Source organism: Pocillopora damicornis, chromosome 5, assembly GCF_964200805.1.
Source record: "Pocillopora damicornis chromosome 5, jaPocDami1.2, whole genome shotgun sequence".
Classification (NCBI taxonomy): Eukaryota; Metazoa; Cnidaria; class Anthozoa; order Scleractinia; family Pocilloporidae; genus Pocillopora; species Pocillopora damicornis.
In genome coordinates, this window is record NC_142674.1 from 27,654,453 (window position 1) to 27,670,924 (window position 16,472).

At 39.4% G+C, this 16,472-nt stretch overlaps 2 protein-coding genes across 22 annotated transcripts in view; one reads left to right on the plus strand and one right to left on the minus strand.

Moving 5' to 3' along the window:
- The window catches only part of LOC149046295 (vitellogenin receptor-like), a 211,140-nt gene that overhangs the window by 114,596 nt on the left and 80,072 nt on the right, over nt 1-16,472 (minus strand). The gene's annotated exons all lie outside the window — the stretch shown is intronic.
- The window catches only part of LOC113684873 (cadherin EGF LAG seven-pass G-type receptor 1), a 39,276-nt gene that overhangs the window by 17,575 nt on the left and 5,229 nt on the right, over nt 1-16,472 (plus strand). For 8 of the 20 annotated variants that reach the window (XR_016186773.1, XR_016186772.1, XM_089207003.1 and 5 more), the window contains 18 exons: nt 396-490; nt 1,182-1,391; nt 2,498-2,566; nt 3,349-3,502; nt 4,008-4,154; nt 4,631-4,715; nt 5,489-5,600; nt 5,756-5,802; nt 6,457-6,580; nt 7,673-7,776; nt 8,109-8,211; nt 8,518-8,671; nt 9,076-9,142; nt 9,295-9,361; nt 10,010-10,122; nt 10,829-10,955; nt 14,853-14,914; nt 15,380-15,446. Coding sequence is in view for 10 of the 20 variants with exons in the window: in XM_089207003.1 (XP_089063129.1) it covers nt 396-490; nt 1,182-1,391; nt 2,498-2,566; nt 3,349-3,502; nt 4,008-4,154; nt 4,631-4,715; nt 5,489-5,600; nt 5,756-5,802; nt 6,457-6,580; nt 7,673-7,776; nt 8,109-8,211; nt 8,518-8,671; nt 9,076-9,142; nt 9,295-9,361; nt 10,010-10,122; nt 10,829-10,955; nt 14,853-14,914; nt 15,380-15,446 (1,907 nt within the window). In the remaining 10 variants the exon portion in view is untranslated. Of the gene's footprint in view, nt 1-395; nt 491-1,181; nt 1,392-2,497; nt 2,567-3,348; nt 3,503-4,007; nt 4,155-4,630; nt 4,716-5,488; nt 5,601-5,755; nt 5,803-6,456; nt 6,581-7,672; nt 7,777-8,108; nt 8,212-8,517; nt 8,672-9,075; nt 9,143-9,294; nt 9,362-10,009; nt 10,123-10,828; nt 10,956-11,398; nt 11,441-11,547; nt 11,632-12,646; nt 12,837-13,046; nt 13,092-14,002; nt 14,167-14,593; nt 16,433-16,472 lie in introns of those variants that run through there. The other 12 variants (XR_016186768.1, XR_016186769.1, XR_016186774.1 and 9 more) reach the window with 10 other exon arrangements.

A 16,472-nucleotide genomic window follows, 5' to 3' on the forward strand; every position in this document is an offset into this window, starting at 1 on the left:
GGGAAAGTATGAGGCCGTAAGCGACGCAAGTAGGAGAGAGGTGTGCAACGAGTTTTACGCTGAAAATAACATTATTAGTGCCAGACTTCCGGTAAACCTCTTCCCGACGCGTCTCAAATTTTCCCGCCGGTGGAAAAACGCGCGTCCTGCAGCGCTGATCATGAAGGCGTGATCGAAAGCTAGGTTTTCATGTGAGAAGCTGGATTTGGAGTCTGTGCTTAAAACACGAGTGTGGGTGATGATTCAGGTGAGAGTAACATAGCAGCACAAGCCTGCAGTAATGTTTAATCTTCTGCGCAACTTGTGTAGTTTTAACTCCCAAGTTCGCGGATTCAACCACAATTTGAGATCACTAGAGAGAACGTTTGTGATTAATGCTTTTCTTTCGTTTTTAGGAACAGCAACTCGGTTTTGTCACAAGGATGATGGCTGGCAGAAACCAAGTCTACTTAATTGTGTGTCCAACTCATTCTTTGCTTTGCAGCAGAAGGTGAGAGCTTATGAAATATAATAATTTACCTCAGTGTCGGTGAAAGTGATTTTTATCTACCTTCACTTCGGTGAATAACTGCTAACTATAGTCTGTATTTAATCCTGCCCTTCCCGACACGAAGTAGTTGTTCTCCCTTGTTTGAGTGATACATGTTTATCGCTTTGTTTATTAATTTTTTACTTTGCTTTTTTTGAATGAGTCGCAAGCTAGAATTATGTGATAAATTGTTCCTTGAAATGTTCAAGAAAGGTCGTTCTTTCTTAAGATGGAAAGTTATCAACTACTGTCTGTTAGACACCCCCGCCCCCATCAAACACTATGAAACAACATGCATCCTTTAATACATCATGTCAGATCATGGAGATATCACCGTTCTTCCCCCCGCCCTCAATCAATTGACCAACATGTCTACTCAGACAGATGGCAATTCAACTGGTTTCTTTTGTGTAGAGGGTTTAAGTTTCTAAACAAACTCTTGTGCAATATCGGTGGAAGATATCAACTGAGTTGATAACGTAAACTGGCCACCGTAAATAGTTTTAAAGCTGACGTTTCGAGCGTTAGCCCTTCGTCAGAGCGATTGGCGAAGGGCTAACGCTCGAAACATCAGCCTTAAAACTCCTTACGATGGCCAATTTACGTTATCAAGTCACTTGATAATACTAACTTACCCTTGTGTCTTTTGTAGCTAAAAAACTTGACGTCTGGTAACGTTGACTGGAAGCCAGATTTCGCCCTTGGTATAGGACAGCAGTTAGATCTTGCCATCACGTTATCCCCTCAACTGTACGCCAGAGACATAGAAATCGCACTGACGATTATCACCACTCTGTTTGGATACGAGAGTCAACAAAACTCCAGCACGCTTGTTTCAGCCAAGACCAAGGAGTTTGCGAAGGTGCGAAAGTTAGAGAAGTTTATTGCCGAAACCGCGTAATTTCTATCTCGGCCATTTTAAAGTAAAGATATAGTACTTACCGCAGTTTGAGCACCCAAGGGGATTGTATTCTTTGGGTAGTTGTCTTAAAATGAGCATAACATTTGACTTAGTGGCCTGGCCTAAACAAGGCGTGACGCCGCCGACTTCGGCTCATTTGGCGGGAATCGAAACGGTCGCACCTCAAGCAACGATCCCATAATGCCTAGCTTTAACTCTTTGACCCCTAAGAATGACTAGCATCTAATTTCTCCCTACGATATCATCCCTGAATCAAATATTACGGTCACGAGAATGAAGGAATTGATCACCAGTTAAGGAAGCTCTTGACCTCCTCGCGTGGGGAAGACCTGTTGAATCGGAGAACGCGTTCACTACCTTATCTGTGTTTAAAAAATTTTGGTGGCGGAGATAATAGTTGTATGGTGTCTAAATTTCCCATTTCTTGTCAAGTCTTGTCAAGAAGTGAAATTGTGACTAAGAGAACTGTTTCGAAATAATGATGTGACACAACGTACAAATTTTTTTAGGACGGGAAAATCCTCTTTTAATTTAAATATGCAGCTGCGAATGTGCAAATGAAGTTCACTGGTCAGTTTTTTCATCCTGAAGAGTGACTAGCATCTAATTTCTCCTTACAATATCAGCCCTGAATGACACACTAAGGTCATGAGAATATTGGAAATGATCAACAACTACAGAAGCTCTGGATCGTTAAACAAATTCTCCTTGTCAGCGCTTTAAGAATTGTATAGAGAACAGTATGGAGAAAATGCATACTGATGTTAGGGTGTAAAGGGTTAAAGAAAGTTTCGCCAGAAAACGCAACCAAGAGAGTAGTTTACTGACCAAAACCGACTTTTCGATCCGGAATCCCTCGCGCTTACAATTTCTGCTTCTCTTTTCTTTTCTGCTTACAATTTCTGCTTCTCTCTTCTTTTCTGCTTACAATTTCTGCTTCTCTCTTCTTTTCTGCTTACAATTTCTGCTTCTCTCTTCTTTTCTGCTTACAATTTCTGCTTCTCTCAAGAACAACAACTCAAGTAATTATTTGATATGATCCACAGGTCCTTCTTCAGTCAGCCAGTACGCTGTTTAGCTCCGATAACAAAGATGTGTGGGACGTCGTTCAACGGGTAATAATTATTGCATCAGTATCTGAGCAAGTCTGTACCTACCCCTTCCCTAACCCAAGAACAGTCAACTAATAACAAGTTAGTGTTATTGTTGGGTTAAGGGAAGGGTAGGTGCGCAGTTACGTAGGTCCTGACATTGATCCGAATTATTTTTGCTGTTATTTTATTTTTTCTTTTTGCAAGTAATCCACGGTCGATTTGTCGCTGGTTTTTATTTCACTATGCTCTCCAATTGGCCTGTGAAACTCGTGCCCTTTCAGCCATTCGCATTACTGGAAACAGAAGCCAATAGCGAGTTTTTAACCGTGATCATCATACTTGTTCGGAAAGCGAGCTTCTACTAAGATATTTTCAGGTGTCTGTGGTCATTCGCAGTAATCTTTAGTCTTAATTTTTTTACAATTCGGCTCCGGTTTTCAAAAATGTTATCAACGTTAGTTCTGTTGACTTGCATAAACCATTGTCATGCACAATCCGTCGCATACGCGGGCAGACGTTTGCTACCAAGACGCAAGTATCAATGGTCGATCATGAGAGTGTATCAAAAAGGACACATAATTACTCTGTAAATTCTTTTGAATATTGCTCCAAGAAACGCATGACCGTTGGATTGTGACCTTGTTTATACCGGCACTAGCTCGAAGGTACTGGCAGTGAGGTCAAGAGTTTTGTAAGGCGATTTTTGGGAGCAGTAGATATTTTTATGTACACTTACCCTACTATTATCTTCCGTTGGCCGTGTAAGCCTCTTATCTTGACTGCTGTTTCTTTCAATTTGACAGCACTCCGCAGGGACAGCGGCTTTGTTAAAACAGATGGAAAACTTCAGCGGAAACTTAGCCAGAAGTCTACCGTACTTAAAACGAGACTCGCGCAGATACAGGCGCTCTACCGACAGCATTTTGCCACCGTACACGATTATTACTCCCAATATTGGTAAGAATTATATTTTGTTGAGTTTGCTGTGTGTAACAGGGCTGTGTCGCATTTTGAGGTAATTTTAATACCTACTTGTCGGGGAATTCCTCCGCTCTGTCTCATAAGTGATTGAAATGTTGCAAACAATATCACTGCATTTTTTGGAATTTGAAATTATGAAAGACAGATGATGTCAATAGAGATTTCTGATCAGTTTGGGGATTTTACTTGTGGTGTTTGGGTTAAGAAGCGCACGGTAGCTATTATCAGAGATTTATGAAATATTACTAAACGGCATTCAACGCGTTCTAGAGATCTTGATCCTGAACATGCGCACGAATGATACTTTCCTGTCTTATTTATGTGAAAATCGTAGTAGCCTATATTTTAGAATACCGTAACTTCGCCCTTTTTATGAGTTTTCCGCAAGCTATAGAAACTATTTTGATTCACCTAGAGGACGGTTTCATTGTAAGCAAACGATTGCTTTCACTTGCTAATATCCATGCCATGTTCTTCATAGTTATGGAACTTCATCCAGTGTATGTCAAAGGATTCTCTGGATTATCGTACCCCGCGAGAACAGACCTTTACAGCGACTCTCCTTATAAAATTTGGCGTAATATCTCCAATAGAATTTACCTTCCTAAACCTTTCTTTCGTGGAACAGGTAAGTCTTGAATTTGACGTAACTTGCATAACAAGTACCTGGGTTTATACTTAAGTACGATTTTGCGGGATATCCACAAGTCGAAAAATTTGCTTTATAAAAGGTACGTTTAAATATCAAATGAGGCGCTAAAAATTGTGCCGAAGGATAATCTTATTTTGTAAGTACTATTTTACATAGTAATAACCCTTTTCTCGGTAAAGGGCCTCCCTAAAACTAAAGAAGGGGGTCCGCCAGGCCTTCTTTGGGTAGTTTCTAGATTAAACCCTGACACAGCAAAATTAGTGCGCGTTTGGATTCCGCGCGCGCACGCGAGGAAAAAAGGATACCTGGGAGAGCTGGCAAACAACAACAAAGATAGGCGGATTTGAACAATTTTTAAGATTGCTATAATTTTTTTTGCAATGATTATTGTAATGTTGTGAGTGACAGCTCTTTTAGAGAACTAAATATTTTTTTATTTAATTTTGTTTTAGACGTGGAAGACAACATAGGAGTTGGCTTCATGATCATCAGAAATATCGGAGATTTATTACCCAAGGCGTTTGACGCGAAGATCCGGTATGTTACATGCACTAAATGCATTGAAAGTACGTTTGGATAGAATTTTTAAACAATTTTGGTTTTTCCCTCAGTATTTAGAAGAGACTATTTCGTGGTTAGACTACGAGCAGTCCCTGCTTTTCAGCGAAGTCTGTCGCACGAGTCAAAAGAGATTGTGAAAAGAAAAAAAAATTGATGCGTTGAATTTTGGGTGTGAAAGGCGATAACGTCATTTTTTTCCCACTGAATTTATTTTAATCGTGCGACGGAATGCACCGAGAAGAAGGGACTGCTGGCTGTGTATATTGTGGTTTGATTGGGAAATGGAATATGTACCAGAAATAATTAAAAGCAGTTTACGATTTGCTATAACTGCTTTTGCTTGTCTTCTTCTTATTTTTGATAAAACTCATATATTAATTTATTTTAAGCGAACCACGTTGTAGTTTGTGAGTGTAATAAGCATAAATGGTTTCCAAGTTTGACATCTGCAGTTCCTGTTAACCCTTTAACTCCCACGAGTGACGAGGGTAGAATTTCTCCTTACAATATCAATACAATATCAATACAATATCAATACAATATCAAGGAGACAAGTGATGAGAATAGAGAAAAATATAAATTAAGGTATTGTTAGTTGATCCAATACCAAATTCTCCGAACTAACATCATACGAATTGTATGACAGACAGTAAGGAGAATTACTAATGAGATCTTGGAGGTAAAAGGTTAATCTTCTTCTGGATGACGGTTTTTAAAATATATTCAAGGTCTTTTTTTTTCTTTTCCAGTGACTCGAAGTACAACGTTGAAGTCAGCTCTGATGTCATCTCTGTCAAGTTACCTGAGATGGAAATGGCTCCCTTAACATATCCTGTCCGCATTGCCTTTGCCAACAGACTTGTAAGTTGTTATTTATTACTAATTTTAGTTAGGATTTGTTTAAGAAACTAACCCAAGAATGTTTAAGTTGTCTTCTCTTAAATAATCCTGGTTTACCACGTGATCAATTCAACTGCTGTCATGTTGGTTTATTTGTCATCTTTCCTTTTTGTTAGGTGAATCGATCGTCTTACATTTGTGTGCACTGGAATTATTCAGTACCGTGAGTATAATAATGAATAGCTTTAATTTTATGTTGTTGCATACTCTCGAATCTACCATAGAGACACTTGTCTAGTCGCGCCGCTTTCGCGCCTGTGTACTTATTTTCGTTCCGAGTTGTCGTCAGCGGGAGAACATGGTAACCTAGAAACCGCCAATCGGAGACACTTCAAGAGTTGCACGTCGTCGTTATGGCAAAAACCGCTATAAAATATACTATAATCGAATATAACATGTACAGGTACTTTTGGTTGACGTCTTTTGCCATCATTACGAAAAACAGTGGCTATGCTTTAACTTCCGAACGGTTTTCATATGCAAGAGCGATACTGGCGTTTGCTAAGATGTAGCTTCTTCGCTCTCGCGATCTAAGGATCCAGACAACCATTCGTCATTTGCCCTACTGTTTCTTTGAGGATATCCAGACCACAAGAAAGTTACCCTTTAGTTTAAGAACGCTTACCTTGCATCCCAATATGCTTTTCGACCAAAATAACTGAGGTAGCATTGAAAGAGTATTACGATATTCTACATGGTAGTCTATGGTGAGTCTACCGCAAAAATTCCACTACAGACAGACAATGATAATAGTTATTCCCGAACCAGAAGACGCGTTGTGATTGCTAAGCCTGCCTATTGTTTTTCGTTACCATAGAGACACGCGTGGAGGTGGTTGGTCACGTTACGGGTGTAAATCAGTGAAGACCAATAGAACTCACACAGTTTGCTCTTGCACTCACCTAACGGCTTTTGCAGTCCTGTCAGACTTAAATCTTCAGGTGAGGTTGATGGTTGTGAAGCTGTTACAACAAAAAGCAACAACAACAACTTTACTACCTTGTTTGCAGAAGACGTACATTTACAATTACGATGGTTACCAGAACAGCTAAAAATCTAATCTGGTCGAGTGCCAAGATATATATTTAGATTTGAGTTGTTGGTAGTAGAGTGTAAATAAGAAAGGAAAGAGAAAGAGCTGCAAGATAAAAATATAAAACCCTTTAACTCCCAGAAGTGATAAATATGTAACTTCTCCCTATAATATCCATACATTATCCAAGAATCAGGTAACGAGAATACCTCAACTGATCATGGAGTAGTTGTTATCTTGATCTAACACCAATTCTCGTAAATTATTTAGAGGAAATCCTTATCAGCCAGAGGGGAGAATTGACAATAAGATCCTGGGAGTCAACTTAAGGGTTAACTTAAAGATAAAGAAATGAAAATATATTAATAAGTACCAGGTAGAAAGCTTTGAAGGATATATTTCTCCTATGGATTATTAGTTAACCCTTTAACTCCCAGATTAAGTTTGTAATTCGCCTTACAGTCAACAATACAATTCTTATAATGTTAGTTCAGAGAATTTAGTATTGGATCAACTAATAATCGCCAAAATGATCTTTTTCTTTATTCTCATCACTTATCTGGTTGATATTTTATTGATATTGTAAGGAGAAATTCTGTCTTGGTCACTCATGGGAATTAAAGGGTTAATTTATTTTTAGGTCTGTATGAGGGTCAGTTTCACTTTTTCCTTTAGAGGAGGTTGTTTTCAGTTTCCAAATTATTGCAACGAGAAAGTGAATGTAAAATTGTTAATAATTAGTTCAAACAAAATTATTATAATTAGTAGATCTAGCAGAGTCTAAATCTAGTTTTATTGAGAATACATTTTGTAGAAAATGATCCAAATGATTCAGGGGGAAGATTGAAATGAAATTAGTTCATAAATTGAGAATCGTGAAAGAAAACTAATTCAATTTGTTTTGTTCTTGTTGTTGTTGTTGTTGATTTTTTTTTTGAGAGAAGAGGCGTGTTGTTTCAGTGTCACAAATAGTTTTCTCTTTTTTTCGATTTTTTACTAGTATCCCGAGCAAGCAGCCTTTGCCATGCGTTTGGTGACGTACATTGGTATATCGGTGTCCCTGGTTCTGTTACTGACTGCTTTTATACTATTCTTGTGTCTAAGGTAATTTTTATTTGATTTTCGTCATTTTACTTACCTGACCTTCTCACAACGGTCGCAAGAAATTGTGGGAAATATTCCATATCGTTATATCATGATCTCTTCTCCCATGGGCTCTTCTAATACAAAGTTGAACAATACAATATTGAGCCCACGCACTTCTCGTAAGCGTAGATAGCGGAGCTCTTGGTGTTGTGGTGTGGTGTTGTTTTCTAAAAATTCTCAAATTCGGGGCACTTGCAAAATTCCTGCGAAATGTTGTAGGGCATATTCCTATAGAGGATGCGCTGTATAAATGTATCATTATCAGTAATATCACTGTTTTGTCTTTACAGAAATCTGAAGAGCAATTCGATAACAATTCATAAGAACCTTATTGTAGCGGTCTTCGTTGCGGAGCTGACGTTCCTCTTGGGAATCAACAGAACGGCAGATCAGGTTGGGTTAAATACAAGGCCAACTTATGTTTACAGTAGGGTGATTTAGTATTATCAACTGAGTTGATAACGTAAATTGGCCACCGTAAAGAGTTTCAAAGCTAGCTTTGAAAAGTGACAGCGTTCACTCAATGGATGCTTTTACGCACGTGAACGTCTAGTTTAACCATGGCAAATTGTTTCTCAAACGCATGTTCATTAGCGTGGGCAAGAACGCGACAGTGGAAATCTAGCTTTAGCTTTCTTTCAAAAAATTTAGGTTGGCTTCTGATCTTACGACGTTGCTTTTATTTGTGTTTCATTGCAGAGATTGTGTCAGTTGATCGCCATAGTGCTGCATTATTTCTTCAGCGCTTCTTTCTCGTGGATGTTCGTCGAAGGTCTGCACATGTATCGCAGGCTCAGGGAAAAGAGGAATATAGACACTGGCAAAATGTCTTTTTATTTCTTTGTGGGGTGGGGTAAGTGGTACGAATGTTGTCCAACAGGGAGTGTATGTATCAACCCTTTGTAGTGATTAACAATTAAAATCTCCCTACAATATCCATACATTATCCAGTAAACAGATAGTGAGTATACCTAAATTATCAGGTAGAAGTTGTTATCTGTAACCAGGCATTTTTCCGGGAAAAAAAGGGGGGGGGGGGCGGGGAGCGGGGAGAGGGAAGAGGGGAGAGGAATGACTGGTACAAGAAACCTATCAAAGTCACTGTTTTATAATATTCACTCGCCATCATTTATTGGAAGATAATTTTGCGCAATTAATGCTTTCAAATAATACTAATAATAAACTATTTGAGACATAAAACACAGATTTCTGTGCAACAAGTGCTAAGGTTTTAACTCTGTTTTTTTTTTGTCTCAGGATGTCCCGCTATTGTGGTCGGAGTTTCCGCTGGCTTAGCGAACGAGGGCTACGGAAACCAGAGATTGTAAGTCAACTTTGTATGGTCTCTGTAGAACTTTTTACCACCCCGCCTAAACAGTTTGTTTGCACTTTTAACATTCCCAAACCAAGCAGTAGATAGTGACAGTTCCCACTAGATTTCTTGACATTTGACCTTTTTTTTTTTTTACTATTCAGCTGCTGGATGTCAACAGATGGAACACTTATCTGGACGTTTACGATTCCGATCATCATCATTGTCGCGGTAAGTAGCTTCACGAATGATCCCACTCCTGACAACACATGTCAATGTTAACGGCAAACCAAGAGGTAAATCTCTTGTGGTAAACGGATTATCAATTGAATTAAAAATCTTTCAAAAAAACTTCCAGTGACATCTCTAGGAAGCTGGTCTCATTCCCGTTCTCCTTACAACATCATCACACTATGAAGCAGGGCGGTGATGAGAAAAAAAGGAAAAAATATATCAAGTAGGGGATTATTACTCGATCCAATACCAAATTCTCCGCACTAACATCATTAGAATTGTCTTACTAATGAGAAGGGTTAATGTCAACCGTCCACTTTTCACCCGTTCTTCCTCATCTTGTTTTCCCATCCACCTCTCCATCTGTAGTTTCGTTGCAGACACTGTGTCGATGAACGTTGGGCCCGTTTTATTTTTTAATTCGTTTTGTGACACACTGTTTTCCTCAATGGTATTCTTTTGCGCAGTTGACATGCATGTTGCTGTGGCAAACAAAACAAACAATTACATAGAGATGACGGTCTGAAATTTTTCATATTTACACAAAAAATTTTGTATTTGTGGAATGATACAGTATTTTTAGACCTTTACATTGATTGATTTAGTATTTCGCGTTGTTCATTGATTTTCTTTTTATCATCTTAGCTCAACACACTCGTCTTTATCATGGCATTGTTCACATCACTTCAAAAACAATCAAGAAAGAGACGTCGCCGGCATCACCACCATCACCATGACGAGGAACAGTCTAACTTGACGTAAGATAGCACTTTTGACTGATACATGAGCGTACCAATCGTCTCATGCTAAAGCCTGGTTTTCACGAGCGACGCGCGCACAAAGGCAAGCTTAACAGCTCATAGAGAAGCAAACAAGAATCAAGCGCACGGATCAAAATTTGTCATCTTTCTTGTGCTACTCTTTGTGCTCGTCGACGTTCGTTTTCAATTGGCATAATTACCTGATGCTCGCGTTTGTGCTTGCGCTTTTGTTTGCGTCGCTGGGGAAAACCAGACTGAAGCGTAAAAGACTATTTAACAACTTTTCACCAAAGTAGAGATGGCTCATGGTGGATATTTACCGAACCGTGAAGCGGCGAGATTAAATATCAACTGCTAGCTTCCTCCACTGAGGTGAATAGTTAACTACCACGCCAAAGATAACGAAAGACATTAAATTTATGCAAACCATGCATTGAAAACCGCTTCCCTTAACTGACCAATCTCCAACTGCTCAGTAACTGAAAAATGTTTTAATACCTGAAAATGATAAAATGAAATTTACCGAACCCTCCCATAACGTTCTGGAGTATTCCAATGATCCCCCTTTCCCTTTTCCTTTCCCCCCTCCCCCCCCCTCCCCCCCGTCGATAAATAAAGACTTGTTCGTTATGATTTAAACTAGATAATTCTCTATTCATTTGTCAAATGTTTTATTTATTTATCTCGCTTTTCGTCGTCACAGTGCCGGATTACGAGCCACAGCCGGTCTTCTTCCCCTGATAGGAGTATCTTTCGCGTTCGCCATTTTGATGGTCAATGAAGATTTGGAAACCTTTCACTATGTCTTTGCTGCCTTTACGTTCTGCCAGGTTAGAATCTCGAGTGGTTTTTAATTTTAATGTGGAAAGGCAATGGAGGATTTCTCTCATTCAGTTGTTTTTGCAACTAAAACCGGGATTGCATTACTTCTACGCCATCAGAGTATGAGCAAAATTTTAGCCCTAATTCACTCTTATTTCACGCAAAAAAATTTAATGATCGCTTCTCAAAAACTGGGTCGAAGAGCTTATTAAAAAAACAGACAAAGGAGGCGTAGAGACGAAAACTTAATTCGGTACTTGAACACATGTAATCGAGAAGAAGCAAAATGCATGTTTCCTTTTCAGTTTCATTTTCAACTCTCAAAAGATGTGAGGACTCGTCTCGAAATTAATAAATGCTGAATACCTTGAATTTGCTGTTTTTTAATTCTTCGATCGATGAAAGTCAATCGATCAGCGACAAATTTTTGATGAACTTGTCTCGTTTACAGGGCCTGTTTATATTAGTGTTTTATCTCCTATTGGACAAGACGGTGAGTAACACCTTTTTTTTCATTTTTTCCCGATTTCAATTTGATTTAATGGACGCGGAAATATGATTCACTTTCACAATCTTGCTTTATTGTAAAAAACCCTACAGGTTCGGAAGGAGTTCAAGAATGTGTACATGCGCTGGAAGACTAAGGACAAGACATACGGGATACAGAAACCCACGCAGCATTTTGTAAGAGGAATATTCACCCTCTTTACGTCTCTGTGCTTAACTCGCCCTCTTTCCTTAAATGAGACATTCTATATTCATTGATTTGTCCTCTCTTGAAAGCATGTTTTGTTTTTCACTTGCTCTTCTCCGCTTTTTGACCACCTTTTCATAAGATCAATTCATGGTCTGCCATGTCTTTACCCTTCTCATTTTTCAGCCACTCTTTTATCCGACCGAACCTCTACCCTGTTAGGTATACAGCATTTCAGTATTTCTTTGAATAAGCACCCACGCTCTAAGAAGCGCCCTCCGCCGAATAAGTGCCCGCCCTCAGGCGCCCCCTCGAAACCCCCCCTCCCTCCCCCCCACTCCCGTCTCCTCCCTCGTTTCCTCAACTGATAGGAATACCAAGAAAAACACTTTCTTTTGCCACTTCATCTATAATTTATCAAGCTTCAACCGCAGCGGAATCAGAACAGGAGATTTATAAGCGACCCCTTCGATTTAGAGCCATCCTTCCAATAGGCGCCCCCTCCTTTGGCCGAAATTATATAACCTCTTATTTGAGGAAATGCGATATGACAATTTTTCACTGTTTCATCTCCATTCTGAGTACCACAATGTTATCCTTCTCCCGCTTGTTATGTCAAAGTAAAATAAGTATCCCAGACTTGATCAATATGTAACTTCTCCTTGAGGTTCCAGTTTGTTATCTCGTGAATACGTTATGAGAACAGACAGCTTCATCAGCCGAAGAATATCATCATAACAGAACACCAAACTCTCCCCTCAAATTTTTAAAGAAATGTATCGTGGTAAGAGGGAAGAATTTCCAAGTAGATCTTGGGAGTGAAAGGGTGAACTTACCTTTTTCTTTTCCCCTTCTTCTTTCCCACTTTTCAATTCATGCACTCTCCCTCCCCTCCCTGTTCGTATTCGCGAGACTATTCCATTTTCTCTCACCCAACGTATTGATTTCTTTTTTCTTTCTTCACCTGTTTAACGAAAAGTTCTGTTTCCCTTTTTTTTTCCTTAGAAACGCTCCTATCACCCTGGGGAGACGGCACCTCTCCGATCCCCATATGATTTTGACGACGATGGAAACGCCACTAGCACATCTACCACGGAGCCATCCAGCAGCGGTTTCCGTAGCAGTGTAACGAGTCGGTTCACCACAGACAACAGTATCACGGATACTATAGGAGATGAAGATACCAGTGTACCAGGTGTGCGTTTGAAATGTAATTTCTCTCAAATATGCTCTATACATTCTGCTCAGTCCAAGTAGTAAGAACGTGGTTTTTAATAAATTACAGTGATTTCTAGTCGACACACGAAAGGTGGGACGTACATTCAGGGTAGACCCTAGAGGCCGAAAAAAAGTGCCCCTTCTTCATTTCTGGGAACTAATTTTTGTTTGTTTGTTCTAATTTCAGATGGAAAATCGCCAAAGGCCAAGTACCCTGATAATCCTGAACTCGGTAAGATGTCTACAAGGCGTAAACTCAAACATTTCTGTCTTTTAACTCCTTTGTAGTCAATATTTTGATGGTCACGAAACTAAGAGGAAAATAAGGGGTGATGTTACTTCGTCATGCAATATTGTTGTGCAACGAAACATCTGTAACACATCTTTGGTACAGTCAGTTAAAGTCTAAAAGTTTTGTGAGTATATACACAGTGGGTAGCATTATAGGTGCGATCTGATTGGCTACTCAAACTCCAAATATCCCTTGCTAATCACCTCCAAGCAGCGCGCGCGCGATTTGCGCCCGGAAAGATGGTAATCGTTGCAGGAAGAAATGCGTTAATATGACCTTTAGTGCTACAGTATTTCACTGTTTTGGTATATACTAAAACAACTATTCTCCTCAGTATGGGTGGTATGAGGTGGATATTTGCCGAGCCGTATATCCACCACTAGGCACCTCCCCTTCGGTGAATAGTTGTTAATGGCTGTTATTACAGTTCTGGACGTCATTCTTGTGGTATAGCGGTATCTGCGTGAAAATGCACGGAAACGAGGCTATCGGGCGAGAGAACAAATACTGCATAAGAAATTTTTGAGTGTTCAGGACCCACTCCAATTAGGTTTGGTGAAAAGATATCTCCGTTCAAATTTAAGCAAGTTCTTTTACTCTAACTTAATCAGGATTCGAACCTCTGACGTTGCTTAAAAGGTTCACGCTTTGCTCTCCCAAACGAAACAGTTGAGGAAAATTACATGAATTAAATCTGGTTTCAAGCCCGCTTGGAGTTTCTAAACTCTTATTAGACAAGTAGACAAAGGTTTGGTGAACAGGATTAAGCGAAATAAGTGCGCAAGTCTGATTAAGCGTCTAAGTTTTACAGGGACTAACATATCCTGTTTTTGTTTTCTTTAAATCTGTAGAGCGAGCCCGGAAAATATGGGAACAGACCGATAAGTCAGGTATCCTTACTGTCTGCTACATAATTCTTATGGTGTTCGTACGGAGAATTTGTCACAAGATCAACTTATATTCCCCTACCTGTCTAAAGAACTGTGGTGCTTTGTTGGTTGGAGAGTTTAAAAAGGTAATTTGGTACTATAAACTGAGTAGATAATGAAAATTTGCCACCGTTAATAGTTCCGAAGTTAACGTTGACTGAAGTGGTGATCAACTCGACTTATAATACCAAATGACCTCGTTGAGATTTTTTACGAATTTTGTACGACCCCTAAGTAATCACCACCGCCTATCTCTTTAACGGTAGCTACTTATATGAAAGGTTTGTGAAACCCTAAACTCCTCCTGGTAGACCGGTAGGTGAGTAAGAAATATTTCTTGCCTACAAGGTTTTCTAGGTCACTAGACGAAGAGACTTTCTCTTGTTTTGTTTGGTTTTTTTTTCACACTCCCTTTCTGTTTTTATGTATTTATTTCCTTTTTTTTAACTGTTTCTCCGAATGTTTGCCCGTTTATATAAAACAATCAACTTATTCCGATTTGTCTATCGTCAGACCCCACAAATGCCCTGAACCAAAGTACAGATATTACGCACCATCGAACATGACGACGAGGTTAAAGCGAAGAGAAGTATGTATATTGCTATTGTTCTTAGCTTCAAACAAAACTATTTTGCCACGGTGGCGGACAAAGGAAACACTTATCTCATCATCATAATAGGTCGTTCTGATACTCGTGTCAGCTCTTATTCCAGAGTGATCTCCCTCAACATTTATCTGTACTCAATCTTGAAAAATGTTTTCCCACCTGAAGGTGATTCCGCGTCATGGCGGATTTAACGGCGCCAGACTAAACAGACGGTTTGTGTACGGAAGGTAGGAGATGCCTTATTTGTACTTCGTATCGCTTTATTAGAAATTCTTAATGTTCTCTCAACAGAATCATTGTAACCTGATTCTCAGACCCCTGTCCACACGTAAACGGTATTTTTGAACACAGGTGACGGAGGTTTCCATAATCTCTGAACAGAGTGGATTTTTCGTGTTTTTCAAAAGCGCCGGCTTATCGTCTTCGCGTCGACCAAAAGAAGTGGAGTTTATCACGTGCAAGGACGTGACACTAGTTGATCTCCTTTTGAAGTCTTTTATTTTCAGTTTTATTAGTAGATAGGTTTGGACTCAAGGAAACGATTCGAATATGCTAAGTTTGCTCAAGATAATGTTCAAGATAATGTTCCTCTACAGAATTCTGACGCATTTTACCGACGAAGTTTCACAATAAGTCGTTGATTGTGTTAAGTTAAGTTCTCGGTTGTGTCTAACTGTGTTGTTCTCCACTAGATTTAAACCGCTCAGGGCCATTCGCGATACTGAAGAAAACAGCTTCTTTACATGTGCATGTTTTACAGTAAGTCTCTCTGTTACCACATTCAATGAGATTTTTAAGATCTATAACTGATATCGAGGACTAACCACTCCCAAGGATAGCAAAGATCCTGGTTGGCTAAATTTGGCAAACACGAAGCAGTTGAAATAAACTTAAGAAGGGGCCTGTCAATTTTCCTCCAGGGGAGTGGGGCGGGGGATCGGAGTATTCTTTTTGTTTCACCATAAAATACACCTGATCCCCCTTTAAATTTCTGTAGTATTGTAATGATCCCACCTCATTGGCAGTCAATTCTATAGTTGCTCCTCTAAGCTCTGTTAGAGACGACTGATCCCCCTCCGCTCCCCCCCCCCTAAAAACCGTGGGATCCCCAAAAATTCACCTACCCCTCCCCCCAGTGATAAAGACAGGTTCTCAAGAGTGAAGAAGATTAAAACCAGTTTAACTGAAAACCGATTTTTTCAAATGTTTTTACGTTGAACAAACCGTAACACAGTTCCTCAGACATCAAATTTACTCCTTAAAAATTTCTCTTCAGGGCTTGACCCTTTACATGCTAACCTCAGTATGCAGATTCTCCATACTGTTCTCTATGTAATTCCTAAGGTGCTGACAGAGAGAATTTGTTTAAAAATCAAGAGCTTCTTATTTGGTGATCATTTTCTTTATTCTCGTGATCCTAATGTTTGATTCAAGGAGTGATATTGTAAAGAGAAATTAGACGCTGGTCACTGTTATTCACGTGTTATTCATGTTAATTTGTATTTCACGTATTTATTTAAAAAAAAAATTACATTTTTCAGGAAGAGGCGACTTATCTCTGTAGCGCAGACAGAGCAATTTCCATGTGCCAATGCTCAAAAGTCAGAGTACAACATGGAAGTTTCCCTCCCTATATAGTTAAAAGTACCTTTCTTTCTACTTCGAACAAAGTCGAAAGTTTCATTAATGTTTTTCAACAATTTTTTTTTGGCGCACCCACCCCACCCTCCCCCAACCCAACAACAGTCAAATGGTAACCAGTTAGGTTCGATGTTGGATTTCGGT